This window comes from Sphaeramia orbicularis, chromosome 7, assembly GCF_902148855.1.
Source record: "Sphaeramia orbicularis chromosome 7, fSphaOr1.1, whole genome shotgun sequence".
NCBI lineage: Eukaryota > Metazoa > Chordata > Actinopteri > Kurtiformes > Apogonidae > Sphaeramia > Sphaeramia orbicularis.
The window spans coordinates 5,620,133-5,635,330 of record NC_043963.1 but is presented as its reverse complement, the minus strand read 5'-3'; the positions used below and the strand labels follow the sequence as shown (position 1 = coordinate 5,635,330).

The 15,198-nt window shown below is 35.5% G+C and overlaps 1 protein-coding gene and 1 long non-coding RNA gene across 2 annotated transcripts; both read right to left on the bottom strand.

Annotated features, from left to right (window-relative positions):
- Positions 1 to 1,422: 1,422 nt before the first annotated feature.
- LOC115422148 (pre-rRNA-processing protein TSR2 homolog) lies at positions 1,423 to 10,305 on the bottom strand. Its single transcript, XM_030138250.1, has 5 exons — positions 10,177 to 10,305; positions 8,277 to 8,367; positions 8,045 to 8,136; positions 5,675 to 5,833; positions 1,423 to 1,955 (listed from the first exon to the last, which is right to left on the bottom strand). Exons 1-5 carry the CDS (start codon positions 10,300 to 10,302, stop codon positions 1,845 to 1,847), a joined length of 579 nt encoding a protein of 192 aa, XP_029994110.1. The 5' UTR covers positions 10,303 to 10,305; the 3' UTR covers positions 1,423 to 1,844.
- Positions 10,306 to 13,370: 3,065 nt separating this feature from the next.
- LOC115422154 (uncharacterized) lies at positions 13,371 to 14,826 on the bottom strand. The gene is made up of 2 exons (XR_003935801.1): positions 14,727 to 14,826; positions 13,371 to 14,461 (listed from the first exon to the last, which is right to left on the bottom strand). It is a non-coding gene; the product is annotated as an uncharacterized LOC115422154 (long non-coding RNA).
- Between the last annotated feature and the right edge of the window lie 372 nt (positions 14,827 to 15,198).

The following is a 15,198-nucleotide window of genomic DNA, read 5'->3' as shown; positions in this document are numbered from 1 at the left end:
GGTGACCATCTGAAAAACGTGTTGAAACAACCTGAAATACTTCAGGGAGTGTTTATTGGTGTCTTAGGAACACCCTAAAACACTTTTTGAGCATTTATGAAAATATGTTTAAAATGACCATTTTTGGACATCATACTATAGCCTTATGAAAATTCCAATTTTGACCTTCTTTTTGACCATCTGAAAAAAAGTGTTGAAACAACCTGAAACACCTCAGGGAGTGTTTATCGATGCCTTAGGAATGCTCTAAAACACTTTTTAAGCATTTATGAAAATATGTTCGAAATGACCATTTTTGGACGTCATACTATAGCCTTATGAAAATTCCAATTTTGAGCCTTTTGGTGACCATCTGAAAAAAGTGTTGAAACAACCTGAAATACCTCAGGGAGTGTTTATCGATGCCTTAGGAATGCCCTAAAAAAATTTTCGGCATTTATGAAAATATGTTCGAAATGACCATTTTTGGACGTCATACTATGGCCTCATGAAAATTCCAATTTATAGCCTTTTGGTGACCATCTGAAAAAGTGTTGAAACAACCTGAAACACCTCAGGGAGTGTTTATCGATGCCTTAGGAATGCTCTAAAACACTTTTTAAGCATTTATGAAAATATGTTTAAAATGACCATTTTTGAACGTCATACTATAGCCTTATGAAAATTCCAATTTTGACCCTCTTGGTGACCATCTGAAAAAAAGTGTTGAAACATCCTCAAATATCTCAGGGAGTGTTTATTGATGTCTTAGGAACACCCTAAAACACTTTTTGGGTATTTATGAAAATATGTTCGAAATGACCATTTTTGGACGTCATTCTATAGCCTTATGAAAATTCCAATTTTGAGCTTTTTGGTGACCATCTGAAAAAAGTGTTGAAACAACCTGAAACACCTCAGGGAGTGTTTATCGATGCCTTAGGAATGCTCTAAAACACTTTTTAAGCATTTATGAAAATATGTTCGAAATGACCATTTTTGGACGTCATACTATAGCCTTATGAAAATTCCAATTTTGAGTCTTTTTATGACCATCAGAAAAAAGTGTTGAAACAACCTTAAACACCTCAGGGAGTGTTTATTCTGAACTTTGAAAGGTCCAAAAACACTTTTGGAGCATTTCTGACCTGGTCATCTTGGATCTTTTTTTCACCCATGCTAAAAGTGTTCAGGACAAACCTGACTTCAGAGTTAACACTCTGAGGTATTTTTGGTCGTCCCAAACTCTTTTTCAGATGATCACCAACAGGAAACAGGTGGTGTTCTATGGCATGACCCCTGAAAACGGTTATTTTGGATCATTTTTCCATCGCGGTTTCAAAGGTTTTTCTAATATATTTTTGGTAGATTTGGAGCATTTTTCATCATAATAAACAATAATATGACCAACTTTAAAATCACAAACTAAAGCTGATGAAAATGAAACATATCTGGTAATCTTTTATTTGGACAGTTTGAAGCATTAGTAAAACTTCAACTGCACATTTACAAATAGTTCTAAAAATGTCTAATTCAAACAGAACGTATCAACCGTGAGGTGTTTAAATAAGCGAACAGGGATCCTGTTCCTGTCACTGACTCAGTAAAAGTCTGATGGGATCAAACCTACAGGAGTTGACGTTTAAACACAGTTATTTAAAAAACACCATGAAGGTCATTTAATCTGGGGTCAAAGGTCACGCTCCCCTCCCTTCAAGTCCACATCCCAGGGTTAAACCTTCACAGAGGTTCGACCAGGACGTCCCAGAGACCAACATGAGGACAAATGTCCAACAGTCTGTGTGTCCCATGCTGAAGGTCAAAGGTCAAAGGTCAGCTCCTCCAGGCTGCACAGTTCATCGTCTTCACTTCTTCCTCCGCACCACCGTCCACCCATCGTCTTCATCCTGAGGAGGAGGAGGAGGGGGGGCTTGTGTCCTGCTGACCGATGGACTGGACGTCTCACACTCCATCCCCTGGACACAAAAGCACCGGTCAGCAACCATCAGACCAGACCAGCTGACGTAAACACTGGTCTGACCTTTACCATCCAATGGAAACAGATGAACAGGAGCCGTTATTCAACACTTTTACCGACAACTTTATGAACAGATTTCACACATTAGATTAAATTGAACTTTATCGATCCTTTGGACGGGGCCTCGAACAAAAAAAACAGCAGCGAAAAAATAACAGTAGTAATAAGAAAGAAGTTATAATCCTGTGTTCTAATTCTAATAAAGCGATAACAGTACTAGTAGTCATAACAACAGTATATACGGGGGGGGGCTGAAAAGTTCGTAGCCTGAGTAAGAAGGAGTTCTTCCACAGCAGTGAAACTGTGCATACATTAAATTCAACCTCTCCTGACACTGACTGCATGGTTTCCTTCCAGATAAACCCACACTGGATAAATAATTTAGGACTTCGAAAAGTACTGTACTTTCCAGACTATAAGCCGCTACTTTTTTCTCGTTTTGAACCCTGCGGCTTATACAGCGATGCGGCTCGAGTATAGATTTTATACAGGCTAATGGTCTCCAGGGGGTGCTCTAGCAGGAAGCACAAAAGTGAGACAGACAGGTGGAAGAGGTGATGAAGAGGAGAAGTTTAAGCTTAACTTTTAACAATCATTTTGTGTGTCATGCACAAACCCTCATCATGGAAAACATGTGAAGAAATGCATATTTTGCTGCTTTTAAGTTAAAACCAATCGATGCATCTGTCTAAGAAGGAAACAGAGCTGCAGCACAGAAGTGCCATTGAGCAACAACGGAGGAGAGACGTAGAAGGTGAGTGACGGAGCCTTTGAACTCCGACACTGAAGAAGACGACTGCTGTAGGTTCAATGAGCAGAAGGAAGATGAAGATACAGATCCAGGACTTTTCTGGGTTTTTGAACCAGCCTGTTCCTGCCGTTTTACAGGCACTGTTTGGAAAAAAGCAGTTAAGGTATGGAAATAAATATTTACATAATCTGTCTGTTTACCATCTTTCTGTGTAAATATCTCATGTCACAACGTGGACACCTGCGGCTTATAGTCAGCCGCGGCTTATAGCCCAGAAAGTACGGTAGTACCAGAGACATTTGGTGAACCATCCATGGCACCGTGGTCTTATCAAATGTCTGCAGAAAAAGGGCTTAGCCCCCCCAGGACGTCCATGCTGACATGGCTGCTGTAGGGGCTGATGCTCCAGCTTTATAGACTGTGCAAAACTGGGAAGAGGAATTCAAGAGGGGTAGGGAGAACGAGGGAGGGGTGAAAAGCAAGCATTTTCATGAAATGTCTGTAGTACTACTTTTCCAAGTCCTAAATTATTTATCCAGTGTGGGTTTATCTGGAAGGAAACCCTGCAGTTAGTATCAGGAGAGGTTGACTTTAATGTATGCACAGTTTCACTGCTGGGGAAGAACTTCTTCTTAGTCAGGCTATGAACTTTTCAGCCCCCCCCTCGTATAAGTAATAGAAAGAATAATAACATAGTAATAATAAAAATGGGAATAATAATACAAAGTGACTATTGACACAGTACTGTGGCATGAAATATGGGTTTATCTATAACCACAGAGCCAATCAGCGCCCTCGTTATATCATGTGTAGACCATCATGTACATCCCGAAAAGTACTGAGGCAATCATAAGGTGAACAGGTCATCGTGAAACACAACTGATGCTTAGCTCACTTGGTAATGTATCAGACTGCAGCATGGAAGACCTGGGTTCAATTCCCAGTGGAAATAGCTTTTTTTTTTTCCCTAAAGATTTTCGGGGGGGGGTGGGGGTGTTTACTGGTAGGTAAATACAACATTGATATAAATCAGCCACTGGGACAACGTTCAGAGTGCAGAATTCAACAGGACCACAGCACTGAACTGACACAGAACTGAAGTCACATGACACACTACTGCATCTAACATGTAGCTCTGCCCACCTTCTCCAGAGCAAAGAACACCATAAAACAACATATAGTGTATTTAGCACAGTAACTCCTTTTCTATAATATATACTATCACTAATTTGTCATTTCTTCCATGAGTTGCCACAGTACTGTGGTAGAAAAATGCACAAAAGAATGAACTGAAGTATACGGCATATATGACCACAGTACTGTGGCAACAAGAGGAGAATGAGTAAAATTTTAAAAAACACAAGAGGATAATGAGTAAAATAAAAATAAAAAAAACCAAAACAAGTGGATAATGAGTAAAAAAAAAAAAAACTAGAGGATAATGAGTAAAATAAAAAAAAAAGAGGATAATGAGTAAGATTAAAAAAAAAAAAAAAAGAGGATAATGACTTCATGGAACAGTATCCCTGATTGGCAATAGACACAGTGATATTTTGTGCCACAGTACTGTGGCAGTAGCCATCGTCATAATAATAATTAGTATTATAAAATTAATTGACAAAGACAACAATACTTTACACATAGTCTACTATGACCACATTTCATCACATACATTTAAAGCAGCGTCTGATTTTTATCACAATCCATGTATCATTCGTTCTTTTCATATTCAATTGAGAATCCACAAACGGAAAATGAAAAACTGACTTGTTACTTCATTATTCATGTACAAATCAAAAATCAAAAAACAAGTTGTTTTTCATTCTTTTGATTGTTCACACAAATTAAAAATTGGAAATAATCAAATGGACCAAATGTGGGGTTTCATGTTGACATTTTTGATATCTGATTTGGCCTGACCCAGAAGTTCCTGACTTCTTCATGTGTTACTGAAGTGTCTTCTGCTTAGATTGTCTACCATGGACCCACTGTATCAGACAAAACAACACCTGGAAGGCCCGGACCATTTTTTCAGTTTGTCATGTCGTCCTCCTTCAGAGTAACACGTTTTCTGCCTCTGAGTAACACCACATAACCAATAACACGACTGTTCAGCTCAACACACCAAGAAGTTAGTGACTTCTGGGTCATATCAAATCAGAAAATTGTTTTACCTGCAGTTTAACGCTATATTTTTTTCTGAAAAAGTGACTTTTTTTCAGTTTTCTCTGTTTTCATACAATAACCTTTGAATTTACTCTGAGTTTTAATGAACATCTACATGATCAGTGGGTTAAATATTAGAAAATACACGATTTATACTGAAAAATGCAGTGGATAACATAGTAATAAATCGTGATAAATCCCTCAGGAAAAGGTTAAATATAGAGAAACATTCATTTGGAAATCTATAAATGTTAACATAACAAGCATTTGTTTTGTTCATTTTGTTTTTATTATTTTTTTCTCAGTTTTGTTCAGTTTGTAGCTTATATTGCTAATGTTGTTTTGTTGATTTATTATTTGTTTTTGTTCACTATATAGCATATTTTATTCTTTTTTACTATGTTTAAGATTCTTTTTTTTACTTATTTTTTTATATTATTTATTATTTTGTACATTTTTTATTTATGTTCATTCTTTTTATTATTTCATATATATATATAAACCCAGTGTATCCATCCACTGTCATTGATCCAACTCCATGGGTTTTACTGGTGAATCAATGCTGTAGAGGATGACGGTGTTTCCATGGTAACCACCTAACCTCTGAACGTCCACATTATTTACACATATTGATAGGATTCGTGGATCAACAGGTATGAAACATCTCAGACACAAAAACAGATTCTTTGATGAACCTGTGAAACGTTCGGATCGACAGAATCAGAACCGCTCAGACCCACCTCTGCGTCGCCGCCATCGCTGTCCTGGTCGGAGTTGCTTGGCGCCGCCGTGACCTTTGCCCTCTGCGTGTTCTGTGTCAGTTTGCTGATGTTGGTTTGGAGCTGCTGCAGCGCCCCCTGCTGCCACAGAGCGAACATCTGCATCAGAGTCAGCGACACCTGAAAGGACAGAGACGCAGAGGTGAAGGTTCAACTGCAACAAATATAAGAAAGAACTAACGCACTAGCAGCAGGAAGTAGGTCACGTAGACCACTGGAGAAAACTGCATTCAAAAGTGTGGACTTGAAACACTCGCTCACTTTTTATTTGATGTTGATAGAGGAAATACAAACAGAGATATGACGGTTTGAAACTGGAGCAAACAAACATGAGTAAAAGTATGAAAATTAGGTGGTGGGGGGTTATATATCTTACCATAGCTTCGTCATTTTTTTGTCCTTTTTCAAAAAGTAAAAACTGGCTGAATCTGTGGATTCTAACCCACAGACTGCAGTAGCATTACAGGTAAGGGTGAGAATGACCCCCACCTGAACCGGATGAGGAAACCAGGACGACTGGGGGGGGGGGGGGGGCGGCACACTCATGTAATGTTGTGACTTTATTTGGGAAGGATAAAGTACAAGTAATTTGTGTTTAGATTTATTATAATTTGACGATGCATATGCAATTGCAGTTAATTCATTTCTGAGTAAAAAGATACAAGATATTTCATTTGTGATTTATGTTGAAAGTTGAGTTAAAATAAGCAATAGTAAATGCTAAGATTAAGATAACTACATTTCCCATGAGGCTTAGCATTACCTAAGAAGTAGGGATGCACCGATACCACTTTTTTCCAGACCGAGTACGAGTACTTACATTTGAGTACTTGCCGATACCGAGTACCGATACGAGTACTTAATAATCCCATTCCAGTTCTTAGTTCCTTTTGTAAATGTGCTTTATTGTCGTTGTCATTAGTCTGACTGGAACAAAGTGCTGCTACTGACATTTAATGTGTTGGAATGAGCGTTTCTCAATTAATCCACCAGGGGGCGCCACTCTGAATTAACCATACTGGACAAATACCACGAAGAAGAGGAAAGTTATTTTTTGAGAAGAAGAAGAAGAAAGTCAGTAATAACAAACATGGAGACGACAGAGGTAACACCAATGTGATAGCAATATTGCAGCATTTTCACTGGTAATGTTTAAAAGTTTAGCTTCAGCAGGAAAAGAAAAGAGAAATGAGCCATAAGTTTCGTTTTCACTTCCGCTGGCGGTGGTCCGCACCGCTCCGTACTCCTGGTGGTATTCTCTGTCTCCACCAGCACCTGGAAAACAGATAGAATGTACGCAGAGGACGGACAGAACGCTGTGTCCGTATCTGTCTGTGTCTGGAACATTACTGTCAGTCAGTGTTACTTTTATCACCGTCGCTTATTTTGAAAAATCTCCACACTCTTCACACTGCCCACACATTATTCCACCGCCGCGTACCTGCTGCACTGAACTGGGAATGTCACACGGCCGTAAGTGGTATCAGTGCATTTGTATCGAATTACTTTTACGAGTACGAGTACACACACTGAGTATCGGAGCCGATGCCCGATACTGGTATCGGTATCGGAGCATCCCTACTAAGAAGCAAAGGGAATTTTTCTCGGAGGCAGATGTACGTATGCCACGAGTTGTGAAAAGTTGTATGTTTCAAGTTGCCGCGGTAAACAGGAATGCGTCTTTTTAAACCAAGAGTCTCGCTTCGTTGTTTTTGACGTAATTTGAATAATTACAACATGTAAAGATATGCTTTTATGTCAACTGTTTAAGTATAGTTTTAATTTATTACATTTTAAATTTTATATACCTAATATTTAGAACCAATATTCACCTTTAAAGTCTTTGAAAAGGTTCATTAAACATCTTTGTGTTATTTATGCAATAAATTATAAAAATGTTTCAAATCAGATTTTTTTTTGAGTGTTTTTTGGCCTTTTGTGTTGCTATAGCAGGTTAAAGTGGAAAATGAATAGGCAGATGATATAAATGAAGTTGTGCTGAAAAAAGAGATACCAAACATGGGTATAGTAAACATTTCTTTATATAGTATATAAAGGTAAAAGTAGTCAAAAACAGCCAAAATAGGCCCAGACTCCTAAGGGTTAATGACATAGAAATGTTGTTGGTTTCACAGATTCTCCTTTTAAATATGTGACGTTTACATCCTGATGAACGGCAGGTCAATAAACCGTATAAAACATCAGTGTTTTACTGTGAAACTGAAGCTGAAAACTCCTGTTTCCTCTTTTTCTGAAACATGAATCTTGTTTTTTTTCCCATCTTTTCTGATCCACGTTTGTCCTTTAAAATCAAAGTGTCAGTGTTTGTACCTGAGGTAAACTCCCATCATCCACCACGGTGTCGAACTCCTGATCCATCAGCCCAGAGATGTAATCCTCCACCTCGTACTGGTCCAGATCAGCTGATGGGAAAACACACACACACACACTATTCAATATGTGCAAATCATTTTTAGATATTTGAACATGGAAACGTAACATTTTGTGGCTTTAATCCAAACAGCCCGTAGTCATTAGCTAACTGGTTACCGTGGTGACCTACCGTTGTCATGGAAATACTGCTGGACCACATCCACCAACCAGTCAGCTTTCTGCTGACCGTACACGCCTCCAAATCCGTTGTCCACGGCGATCTGAGGAAATTCAGACGTTCAGACTAAATATGTGATATCATCATTTATCTGTAAAAGTTGGACCCATTGAACTGTTACCGTGGAAACAGTGGAGAGACGTTTTCAAGTGGACATTAGGCGCCATTTAACATTGTCAGAACATACAACAATTCACAGTATTGTCATCTTATTTATTTTACTACTTTTTAAAATGTTATTACTGTAATCATTAAAATTGCTTTCATGGAAATGTCAAGAAAGTACACATTTTTGGCTTTTTAAAACTAAATAATTGCGTATACTGGAAACATCACGATGCAACAGTTTTTTCTGATGCATTTTTTATTTTTATTTTAATGGAATGTCCTTTGCAGTGGACAGCTGTTGTTTTTTTTTTTTTGTTTGTTTTTGTATAAAGCTGTAAAACTCTTGTCCATGAAACCCATAGCTGGGTCTGAGGACGTTAAAGTTCCACCTCTGTTTTTTTTTGTATTGTAATAACAGTATCTTATGTTTATGTTTATGCATTTGGCAGACGCTTTTTTCCAAAGCGACTTACAGGGGAAACCAATCAAATCACTCACTCAATCAAATTTTATTTATATAGCGCCAGATCACAAAAAAGTTATCTCATGACACTTTATATATAGAGTTAGTCAAAACCAGACTCTAAGCCAATTTATAGAAACCCAACAGAATCCTCTTCTTAACATCTTTTACTAATAAAATCAATTAAACCCATAAATAATCATCTGGTTTCCTAAAATTTCACACAAAACCAAACACTCACCCTCTAAACTTGAAGTAAATAATTTGTCATTAAATGTATTTCGTGGCTGCAACGTTTAAAACAATGTTATGTTTTTTCTCATAATATAAAGGTGAATTAGGGTAAAAAAAATTTAATAAATTGGTCAGACATTAATAATGAAGCTATAATATTATGAAAATAAAGCTGTGATTTTATTTTAGTGAAATGTCTTCATGGAAATAAAACAAAGAAATCATCAGAGTCAAACAACCAAACACTGACCTGAGGTTCAGTCACAACAGCTGCTGCTGCTGCGTTTGGGTGAGATGGGAATTTTCCAATATCTTGCCCATTCGGTAAGAAAATAGGTTTTACAAATAATTTTAATAGATTTGTACCCTCTACATAATCATTACTTCACATAATATTCTGATATAATATTCCCTTGTAAAGACATACATTTTATCAATACATATTAGATATTTTGTAAATCCTAATACTCCTTCATTCAGTAGAAACACAAACATACTACAGTCATAAACACACTCTGAAGCGTTGTTTATACTGTGAATACATACTGTGACACATGCACAAAATAAAGACGATACAAGAAAAGACCCATTTCACCTCATTTTCACAGTTCACATAAAATCAATTAAGATTTGGTTAAAAACGCATAATTTTTAGTTTTCAAGTTTGCATCAGAATGTTAAATTAATGTCAGATACCTGGTTTCTTTGTAATAATAGAACACTTCAAACATGAAAAAACCTCATTAAACCAGCCCCACCATACAAAAAAAACTGTATTTACACTCGTCAGATTTGGTAACACTACGTAAACTAGTGTTGACTCTTAAAAACTGAACTTTAATGACTCTGCTTCTGTCTGAAACTGTGTCTGCCTTCAGCCTGTTAGCTTCAGGTTGTTAGCCTGTTAGCTTCATGTTGTTAGCCTGTTAGCTTTAGCCGCTCGGCTCCTCGGATCACGTCGGGTATTTCCGTCTGTTTCCGCGGTCTGTCTGTTTACCTGTGGACGGACCGGGCTCTCAGGTGTGTGCACAGGTGTTCGGGTCTTACCTGGAGGACCGGCCAGGTGTGTAACACTGCTCTCACTCCTTCTCTGAACACTTCACGTGAAGCCGCGGAGGCCGCCATGTTGGACGTGTCAGACAGAAGTAGTGGAGTACAGATCTGGATCCGCATCGATCCGGATCAGAGTCCGGGATCCGGTTTAGTTTATTATTAAAACACGTTTATTCTCTATATACAGGCATTCATATCATTTATATATTTAATGTGTTTAATTTTTAACTGTATGTGTGTTGTTGAAGGTCATATATTTATGAATGTCGATTAAACGTATATCATTATTAAAAATAGGTTAAAAAAAAAAAAAAAAAAAAAAGGGAGAGAGAGAGAGACAAATATTTATGTTTCCATTTGCTAACTTTTTTATGAATATTATTGTCAGTGTTGTGAAGGTTTCTTTTGAAATGTAACCGATTACAGATTAATTTATCAATCTGTTGAACATGGAATGAGTCACTTAGATGTCAAAAATTACTTTTTCAAAGTTATGTAATGACTCACATTTAATGACTATATTATAATTCCTAATATTTAAAGCTGTGAAGTTATAAAAACACCCATTTAAACCAATACTGTGCAGTCATGTTTGATTTGACAAAGAAAATATTTGTGATTTAATACTTTCTGTTGAACTTGTGTTATTTTTATTCATGTCATTGATTATATATATATATATATATATATATATATATATATATATATATATATATATATATATATAGTTATATAGTTATATAGTTATATATATATATAGGTGCCAATTTTTGTAAGTTTTTGATCATTAAATCAATTACAAAAGTGTATTTTTTAAATTGTTATTCAACTTTCTTATTGTTTTACTTTTACAAATAAGAGAAAGTATTCCAAGTCATATGAAACAGAATGTACTTGTATTTTTGATCATTGATGTCATTTTACAGAAATGAATTCATGATTATCCCCACATATGAACAAAGGTTTACAGGGCAGTTTATGGCACTTACTTTTGCAAATAAATAGATAAATAAATAGTAGTAATGGTTTATTAAAAAGACAGATCCTGAATGACTCAGACTCTCCTCTTTCATATACATATATATATATATATATATATATATATATATATATATATATATATATATATATATATATATATATACTGAACAAAAATATAAACGCACCACTTTTGTTTTTGCTCCCATTTTTCATGAGCTGAACTCAAAGATCTAAAACTTTTTCTACGAACACAAAAGGCCTATTTCTCTCAAATATTGTTCATAAATTTGTCTAAATCTGTGTTAGTGAGCACTTCTCCTTTGTCCTTTGCTGAGATAATCCATCCACCTCACAGGTGTGGCAGATCAAGATGCTGATTAGACAGCAGGATTATTGCACAGGTGTGACTTAGGCTGGCCACAATAAAAGGCCACTCTAAAATGTGCACTTTTACTGTATTGGGTGGTCCAGGGGGGGTCAGAAAACCAGTCAGTATTTGGTGTGACCACCATTTTCCTCGCACAGTCTTCTTCATGAATTCTCTGAAACAGCTTTGGAGATGGCTTATGGTACAGAAATGAACATTCAATTCACAGGCAAAAGCTCTGGTGGAGATTCCTGAAGTCAGCATGACCAGTGCATATTCCCTCAAAACTTGTGACATCTGTGGTATTGTGCTGTGTGATAAAACTGCACATTTTAGAGTGGCCTTTTATTGTGGCCAGCCTAAGGCACACCTGTGCAAAAATCATGCTGTCTAATCAGCATCTTGATATGCCACACCTGTGAGGTGGATGGATTATCTCAGCAAAGAAGAAGTGTTCACTAACACAAATTTAGACAGATTTGTGAACAATATTTGAGAGAAATAAACCTTGTGTGTACACAGAAAAAGTTTTAGATCTTTGAGTTCAGCTCATGACAAATGGGAGCAAAAACAAAAGTGGTGCGTTTATATTTTTGTTCAGTGTATATATATATATATATATATATATATATATATGTGTGTGTGTGTGTGTGTGTGTGTGTGTGTGTGTGTGTGTACACTTTTTTTTTTTTTAAATCATATGCTCATTTTTTCATTTCTCCAGACTAAATTATCTCTATCTGTGCTTCTCTTTGCACATAAGGAAAATTAAGTGTAATAAAATTCAATAATTATATGAATCTCAACACAAGTAACACTGACTCCAGACTTTATGTTGTATTTTTCATGGTGCTTTTGGGAACCTTTAAGCCACAGATTTGATCATTTTTGCACATTTTCTGAAAAAACATGACCAAACATACTGATTTATGTCAAGTCGTGGTGAGTTTAGTCCATATTTGACTCATCAGAAGGTTTTTAAAACTGTATCTTTCATTAAGTGTTTTCGTATTTTCTTATATCCAAGAAAAACAATAAAAGCAGACGCTTTAGGATTTTATTTTGTTTATTAGACAATTTATGTAAACTATAGGAAAAAAATGTCCCCTTCACAATTTTAATACCAATACTTTTACTACTATTATGATTATGATGATGGTGATTAATAAGACAAAGAAGAATAAAAAGAATAATTATGATGATTTTTTTTTTTGTATTCAAGATGGACTAATAATTATTGGCCTTATACACAAACCAATTTGTTGTTTATTTTTACATGCTTACTGTTTTATTTTCACTTAGAACCACCTTCATGTGAGATAATGATGTGAAGTTAAATCTGAATCATGTAAAATCTGATGTAATAACATGAGTCACCAGCAGGTGGCAGCAGCAGCTCTACAAAGACTCATGAAAAAATACAGAAATAAATGAAAGGCACATAAATGAAAAGGAATTAAAGCCAATAAGAAGTGTTTCTCTTATGGGTTGAAGGTAAATGTGCTGACCGATGGTTTTATTTTGAAAATCTGCTTTTCCCTTCCTTTCTAAATAAAATCTCTTTCAGATAGGATTTTCTCTCCACAGCAGGATTTTAATCCTCTCAGGCTTTTTCTTCTTTTACAGATTTAAAAGCAGACACAAACGCTCTGTTTGTCCACTGGGTTTTTCACAAAAACAGTGGATATTTATTCATTATATAACAGACTCTAACTGGGCGATCGTCCTCTGAAACTGGAAAAACCTTTTTTCCCTCCTCGTTTTTGTCTGATTCTGCTTCTTTTTTGGTTTTGTTTCATAAACATGTGCATCGAAACAACAGGAAACAAATCCAACACTGTCGTCGTAGCAGTGTAACATTTATTTATAGATTAAATGTGTGAAATGAGGAGTTTGTTGTTCAATTCAGCTGAAAATGATCAAACAAGTACAAACAACAGAATAATAAACTGTTCAGTCTTTTCTGTTCAGACTGTTCTCAGTTACAGTAACTTTTAAAATACACATTACACCCATAAAGATCAAATAAACAGGAATAATCCCAGTTTTATAACTCAGTGCAGTCATTATTCTACTGCACAGTGTTGTTAAACTGTAACTTATTCACTTCTTCACTGGTAAAAATAGACTCTGAATGGACCATTTGTGCCATTGTATATAAAGATCACACTTCTGTTGTCAAATAACAAGATTTATCTATAAAAAAAAAAGAACATAATGATAATTTCAGTTCAGGTTAGAGGATAAAAACACACTGTTTTTCACTGTATTGGTATAAAACTGCAGAGGAATCACCAAAATCTGCAGAAGTGTTTTATATTATTCCATTTTTATGAACATTTTTAGAACGGGGAGGAAAGTGACTGATCTGCCTTTGATCGGATCCAAAAAGCTCCGACTGAAATAAAAAAAAAAAAAAAAAATACATGAATAAGTAAAACTGACTAATATTTAATCACCTGCTGAAAAATGAATCCTGTGTCATATGACTGAAGCAGAAGAGAATAAATGAATGAATGAACAGATGAATGAATGAAGATGCTGCTGGTGTTTTCTGTACAAATGTTGGTGTTGTTTTTTCCAAAAGTTCTTTCCAAATAGTTTTGACGTGTGATGTACGAGCGAACAGGGAACAGGTGGATGAACAGTAGAACCAGGCGACTCAAAGACCTCAAAACCAAACTGAAATGGAATAATTCAGGTTAAAAAAATGTCCTTTATGAACAGTTTTCCCTCAAAGTCAGTATTTCCAGTCAGATATTAGTTATTATTGAACAGCACTGACACTGATCAGTTATAGAGCATTAGATCAACACAGATCAATCGATATATAAACATAGAAATAAAAAACAACAGCTCAAAACTGAACTGATGTGAGAATCTATCACATCATGTATAACAGAAGCATCATGACATCAGACAGTATCTCACCTGTACATATCCTATATTATTTGTATATATTCTATATTATCTGTACATATTCCATATTTCCTGTACATACTGTGTATTACCTATATATATCCTATATTACCTGTATACATCATATATTATCTGTACATATCCTATTTTATCTGTATATATCCTATATTACCTGTACAGTTATTACCTGTATATATCCTATATTACATGTATATTTATTAGCTGTATATATCCTATATTTCCTGTATATATCCTATATTACCTGTACGTACATTACCTTTATATATCCTATATTACCTGTACGTATATTCCCTGTATATATCCTACTTTATCTGTATATATCCTATATTACCTGTATATTATTACCTGTATATGTCCTATATTGTCTGTATATATCCTACATTACCTGTACATGTCCTATATTACCTGTATATACCGTATATTACATGTACATATATTACCTGTATATATCCTATATTATCTGTAATATTATCTGTATATACCCTATATTTCCTGTATATGTCCTATATTACCTGTACATATATCACCTGTATATATCCTATATTGCCTGTACGTATATTACCTTTATATATCCTATTTTATCTGTATATATCCTATGTTATCTGTATATTGCCTGTATATATCCTATATTACCTGTACATTATTACCTGTATATGTCCTATATTGCCTGTATATATCCTATTTTACACATACATTTATTGCCTGTATATATCCTATGTTATCTGTAT